The sequence below is a fragment of the Parasteatoda tepidariorum genome, chromosome 3 (genome assembly GCF_043381705.1).
Source record: "Parasteatoda tepidariorum isolate YZ-2023 chromosome 3, CAS_Ptep_4.0, whole genome shotgun sequence".
In the NCBI taxonomy this organism is placed as follows: domain Eukaryota; kingdom Metazoa; phylum Arthropoda; class Arachnida; order Araneae; family Theridiidae; genus Parasteatoda; species Parasteatoda tepidariorum.
In genome coordinates, this window is record NC_092206.1 from 48,807,357 (window position 1) to 48,814,285 (window position 6,929).

Here is a 6,929-nt window from a genome sequence, read left to right on the forward strand (position 1 = left end):
TGCAACTGTAATTTGTATCATAGTGATACTTTTTAAAAACATGTCGTAGCTTCATTTTTAAAATAAATTTAAATTATTAATTAACTGTTTTCCATTTGTATGCAATTTTATTAAAACAAATTGCCAGTAAAAAAAATTAATTAAAATCCAATGTTAAATATTTATTTTTAATCATTCAAAAACAACTAATTTTAGAAAACTGCTGATCTAATTTTTTTAAAAAATTAATAGAAACCTTTAAGAAATTAAATATAGTTTTGTGATTTCAAGTGACCAAATAAAATACATATATAGTGCATAGAGTATAGTGTTACTTTGTTTAAAACATAATATTCAATAATGCTGAATGTCATGTTTATAATAAAGGGGAAAAAATCCTTACCTGTAAATCCCAATGGACAATGACAGACATAATCATTAACTAAATCTTCACAAATTCCATCATTCATGCATGGATCAGACAGGCATTCATTAATGTCTGTTTCACAAGTTAAACCTAAAAAATAATAATAAAAAAAACATTTTTTAAGAATCTGTAATTCAGGACAGCAGCGTAACTGATTAAGATTGTTGAATCAAAACACTTTTTGATAAATAAAAGGATTTAAATTATTGGCTGATTATGCTTTCAGAAACATTATAGATTGAAAATGACAAGAAGATCATAATTCAATTACTAACTACAATTAATTTTTAAAGTAAACTTATGAACTTAAAATTCATAAAAATATTATTTTCCAAACTTGATTTCAAAAGCTCACTATTTTTTAAAACATTTTAACACACAAATTAAATTAAAAACATTATTTGAGTATTTTAGTAGTTTAATTGAACTATTACAATCAGAAACTGTCAGAATGATAAAACTTGTCTTTAAGACATTATAACTGCATAACATACGAGTTTCATTTTTAATTTATAAAAAGTAGGGAATGGATTATCATTCAAGATTTAATGTTTCTTATTAAAATATTCTAAGTCTAAGAACAAAAAATAGGAACAAATAATTGTGAGAAAGAAAAATTTTTTAAGAACAAATTTTTCACGTTTTAAACTTATTCTAAAATTCAGAGGAAATTTTAAACACATAATATGAAAAAGTGAGGTTGGTAACATCTTGATATGTAAAAAATTAGAGTATCATTTATAAATTTGACTTAGTGTAATGTTTTGCTCTTTGTTACACATGTCAATGCTAAATTGATTTTAAAATTGATATTTTGTTAAAATTTAGTACATGAAGAAATTTAAGTTATTACACTGTCACATTCTGAACAATTAAAAATAGTACAGATATAATTTCTACCTTATAAATCAGCTGTATTGCTTAATGTAAAATGATTAAAAATGTTGCACTTGATATAACAATGTAGACAACATATTTTCTAAACAATCAAAAATAAAATATCTCAGTTACAAGAAATAACAGAAAATTGTAACTTAAGAAAAAATCAGATTTAGGAAGAATGAAAGTACAGTGAGCTGTGATGGCTTAGTGGTAAAGGCACTGAACTGGGGTGTGATCCCATAAAAAATGGGTAAAATTACAATTTGGGTTATCTAAGCATTTTAGAACAAAGTGTTATTCACTGCATCATATAATGTAATATACAGTTAAGACTCAAATATGGTTTGGCCCTTCTCTAACTTTGGACCAAAATTCTATTAAATTACGCTGGATCTATATCAAGAAATGCATCACAGAAATAACAAGCAAAAATCATCTATGGGAAGCAATTGTATATTATTGGTTAACAATGGATAATTTTGCACGAACTAACCCCTAGAATGGATGGAACAAGAGCAGCTGTCATTTTTTTTCAAAGTGGTCATTTTGATTAAGAATAGATTTCTGATATGTATGCTACATTATGTGATTAAAAACGCTCTGTTTCTTGATTAAAAGATTATGTTCATGAAAGAGTTTATTGATTTAAGTAGTTCTTGTAAAAATTAAAAACAATGAGTGCATTTAAATTAAATGAGCAGTAAAGTACAGGAAAAGCAAGACTAAATTATATAATCATCTAATAAGAGAAAAAAAGAAGTTTAAATGAGAATCCAAAAAAGTCTGTGAAAGAAGTTATGGAAGCTGGGAAGTGGAAGTGCCCTAGTAAAGCTAAAAAATGTAAAATTTATACAAAATAAATCAGGCGAAAAACATAAAAATTTTAAATATGGATGCAAATTTTACCAGTATAGCCTTGATTGCAAATGCAAGAAAATTCATCAATGCCATCTACACAAAAGCCATCATTTAAGCAGGGATCACTTCTGCAATCATTGTAATTGGTCTGGCAGTTTAAGCCTGTGAAGCCATTTTGACAAAAGCATTGGTGTCCACCTGAAGGTGTTTCGATACAAACTCCATGAACACATGGTTGCGTTCCACACGACCCTGGTAGTTCTGCACTCAAAAATCGTGGTTTTAGTATGTTTGATTCTGTCCATGTAAGAAAAAATATGACTGCCAAAGCTTGGAGTGAATAAGACATTCTGTGAAATATGTCTCATAATTGGTTTTTAAATGGTTATGTGATACAAAACTCGCTTTTCTTGGAGATGTATATGAAGTCTAAGAGCATTCTGATCTGTAACAGAGAAAAAATTACATTGAATAAAATCTATAAATTGACAAGATTAATTAATAAAATCTTTAATTTGAGAAGACATAAAAACAGTAAGCATGTTTTTCTACAAAGAAACTGTCTTTTTAAAAAATAAAGTTAAAATGCTCAACTCTATCTTTTTTCCCTTGAATTTTTTATAACTCATAGTCACTGATAACTCAATTATTTTTAACCAGAAAATACTTACCTACAGTCAGAAAAATAACTTAAAACAAAGACCCGATGAAATGTTTAAAAATGTTATGTAATGCTTTTTTTGTTCCACTTTAAGATATTTACTGATACCATTGAGACCTTACGAGACAGGGGGGGTATTATTATTATTTTATTACTATATTATTATCCATTTTTTAATGTCTACATTCTTTGATGCTTTTGGATACTTAAGAGCTTTTTATGCCAGACACCTGTTAACATTTAAAAATTTTTTAGTAAAAATAGTACCAAGAGAAATTTTAGTCTGGTCTGGTTTATTAAGTACTAAGATTTCACTCCCTAATCTAGATATTAGGAAAAATTGCTTACACAAAAAAAGTGATTTTAAAGAAAAATGTTTTGAAACAAAATTATTTTGGAAATAAAGATTACATAAAAGTTGAATAATAAAAAGTGTACTACATCTGTAATTATAATGAATAATATAATGTTAGCAATACATAGATATTTTTTTTTAAATTAGCGAGTGAAATAAATAATGCAATATAGAAATCAGAAAAAAAAGAGCAAAAATGCACTGAGGGGATCATATTCCCCTTCTTGACTTTAGAGCAGTATACAATGCCATTTTGATTTTTACAATCATGGACATTCTTAACTCCAAAAATTTTTCAGTTTCTGGCATGGTTGATTAACGAACATAAAAAATCAACATTAGTCATAGATAAAAAAGAACACAATCAAAATACACAGCAAGAAAGAGTCACTTTGAATGCATAGTTAGAACTTGGATTTTAAAGAAAAAAAGTCTGCACTTGTACAGTCGATAAATACATATAGATTCAACTGTTGTTTTCTTCAAAATTTATTTGAAAAAATAAAAATAAGGAAATTAAAAAAAAAAAAAAATAGCTGAATTTATATGTGTTGGCAAAATGGATAAGTATCAAAAAAATACATCATCGCTGATGATAATACTATGTACTTTTATTGAGTAAAAAAGTAATGACTACAAAAAAAATACATAAATAAATTATTCAAATCAAACATAGAATAGAACAGAATTAAAGCGATTCACAACTAAATCTGGATTTTATTGCATAGTAATAGAATGATTTTAAAGTGAAAATTCAAATTAAGCATAGAATAAAACAAACATAATTAAACTACATAACAAGTAAGTTCGTATTTGATTACTCAATTAGAGTGAACATTTTAACGAGAAATATACAATATCTGGTAATACTGAATAAGAGGGTAGTACCTACTGAAAAAGACAAAATAAAAATTAAACATACTTGTCAAATGTTTTAATAGAACAAACAGAATTTAAAAAAATAAGAAAGTAAGCTTGCGTTTGATGGTATATTTAGAGCAATGATTTAAAAAGAAAATACAGTAAAACCTCCTTTATTGACCATCCCTAAGCAACAAAAACCTCTTTAGAATGATCTGTTTTTTATGGATCCGAACTTCTTAAATAGGTTTTACATTAAGGTTAACAGCTGTTTTTAAGCAAAGGTCAACAATGCTAGAATGAATTTCATTTTAAGAAGAATTTAAGTAAATTTTTTCCACTTATTCATTTATAGCTTGCAATAATTTTAATTTATCCTTAATAAACATACTAACCTAACTTATATTTTAGTTATTGTAAAAAAAAAAAAAAAAAAAAAAAAAGAGTTTTAGGCATTTATACAGAAGTCACAGAAAGTTTAATTCCACCTACTACAGATAACCAGAATCTTTCATGGGCATGTTGGCATGAATCATATCACAATAGACAGCAATTCCTGGTACTTTATTGGTAAGCTTTCCTTTTAAGTGATTCAGAGAAATTACTTGCACATGTGAGATAATTGTAACTAATAATTGTTGACCAATTTAATTTTTTCTACGTTTAAGTTCTTGACATCAGTTATAACTAAAGAAGAATTTTAATAAATAAATAATTAAAGTACAAGTGACAATCACAAGCAAAAACTCTTCATACTATAATATAAAACCAAAATTATTCAAAATACTAAAAAAGGTCTGAGACTCAAAAAAAAAAAAAAAAACTTCACTACATGATTAAAAAAAAAAAAAGTAAGTGCCATTAAAAATAAAAAGTGATCATTAGTGGAACCATATTTTGTGGATTAAGCTTACTATTCGCCATTTCTTTAATCATTATTTTAGAGAATTAAATCTGTTTTTTACTTTTTAAACAACCATTTCCCATGATAACTCTGTGCAACAGCCTTCTCTTTAAAGAAGTCACATAAGCAGAGTTCTGCAAAGCACCGTTGTTTGGAGGTTTTACTGTGTATAAAAGCAGACAATACTGAGGGGAAATATTTATCAACAATGTCAACCTTCATCTATTAAAAGGTACTTCATCAAGTTAACATGTGTTATATACTAGTGATTTGATTTCTTAATATTTATAGCGGTAGTTACACCACACTACTCTCCTTCCAGAATTTTATCTGTGATAGAATTCAATCATTATTTCTTTTCAGCATTTCGCTCATTATTTTTTTCATAATTTTTTTGTTCATATCATTTCACTCATTTTCTCCCTTCATTTTTGTTTATAGCATTTTGCTCATTATTTTTATTTCTTCCTTCAATATTGTTTATTGACCGGAAGACTATTTACTTCACCAGATTTTTTTTTTGAGCAGTATATTTTTAAGTAAACCAACTGTTTAATGTGGACCATCCATCAATTTATTCAAGTTCATATCACGTCCACAGGTCACCATTAAGGGGAATTAATTATCAACTATGGCAACCTTCATCTATCAAATGGTACCTCTTGATGGAATCAAGTTAACATGCATTGTATACTAGTGATTTGGTATTTAATATTTATAGTGGTAGTTACACCACAATACTAATACTAAAAGGAGAAGGGAACAGGGAAATGTCAAATTAAGTACAAAATTAAACTGATCAAGGTTCAGTACATAACTAGAGCAAAATATTTTAAAGAGTGAAAGTATCCAAGTGTCTTCTAAAATAAGATTATGAAATAATTTCCTTTGTTTTACTGTAAGAAGAGAATGCTTAATTTATTTGTTTAATTTATCAGAAACGAAGAGGCTAGTATTTGAATTTAAAAAGATAATTTGAACTTAAGATTCATAATAATAAATGAAGTCAATGTAGAAAAGAAATAAGTAAAAAAAACGAACTCAAAACCTATTAAATTAAACTATTCAAGATTGAATACACCGATTCAAAAATGAAATTTGAGAAAAACAGCCCATAATTTGTACTCCTGACTAGTTACGCAGTGGAAAAATCCACATTCAAATCATTATTATAATTAAGTGAAATATTTCAAATGTAGCAAACCTGGTCACAAATAATTGTTTAAAAAACAGATAGTTGTAATTTTAAAGAGCATGGCGCTAATCTTTAATTTTAAATATGTCAAATCTCAGACTATATAATTCTTAGACTATAAAAGGAAATTTTTTGAGAAAGGTTTAAAATATTTACTACGAAACATTGGGGTGGGGATATTTTATTTTAAAGAAAAGAATAGGTTTATTTATTATTAAAATGCAATAAATATATCATAGAGTCAATGTATATTCAAACAACTGCATAAAATTTGAAAACTTAACAAAAAGTTTTACTGTTTAAACTGGAAATGCTTCAGAGCTAAAAATATATATTAGAGAAAATATTAAGCATCTTACTAGTTATAATTAAATCAAGTTTTGAGTATTGTTTATTAATCCAGTAACTATGGTAACAGAGGACAAAGAAATTTTAAAACTGTTGAGTTGTTATATGCTTCTTCTAATTAAATTTTATTTGTAACTTTACGGTAGCTGAGAGAACATGTGTTTTCCGCGTGAGATTTGGGGTCAATAACTGAGAAATCCCTGTAGCTGTTCACTTCCGAAGTAATTCTTACAACGTGAAAAAATTTACATAGGAATGAGAACCTAATTAGTAAATAAATTGAGAAAAATATTTTTCACTAATCAAACCCTCAGTTTCCCCCGATGACGATCAGAGGTGTGTGAATAAGGGCATACAGTGAGAATAACTCTGTACCACATTGCTATTCTCACTGCAGGTGAGTTTTTCAAATGCGAAAAAATAGCCTGTGGTGAGATATGAAAAAAAAAATTACATGCA

The 6,929-nt window shown here is 27.0% G+C and overlaps 1 protein-coding gene across 3 annotated transcripts in view; it reads right to left on the minus strand.

Moving 5' to 3' along the window:
* Positions 1–6,619, minus strand: part of LOC107452307 (protein eyes shut homolog) — a 50,465-nt gene extending 43,846 nt beyond the window's left edge. Inside the window, exons 1-3 of one of the 3 annotated variants that reach the window (XM_016068696.3) lie at positions 6,482–6,619; positions 2,195–2,591; positions 383–496 (exon numbers count right to left, since the gene is read on the minus strand). In XM_016068696.3, the coding sequence (XP_015924182.2) occupies positions 383–496; positions 2,195–2,495 (415 nt within the window). In that variant the 5' untranslated portion in view covers positions 2,496–2,591; positions 6,482–6,619. Of the gene's footprint in view, positions 1–382; positions 497–2,194; positions 2,592–6,418 lie in introns of all 3 variants that reach the window. The other 2 variants (XM_071178596.1, XM_016068697.3) reach the window with 2 other exon arrangements.
* Positions 6,620–6,929: the final 310 nt, after the last annotated feature.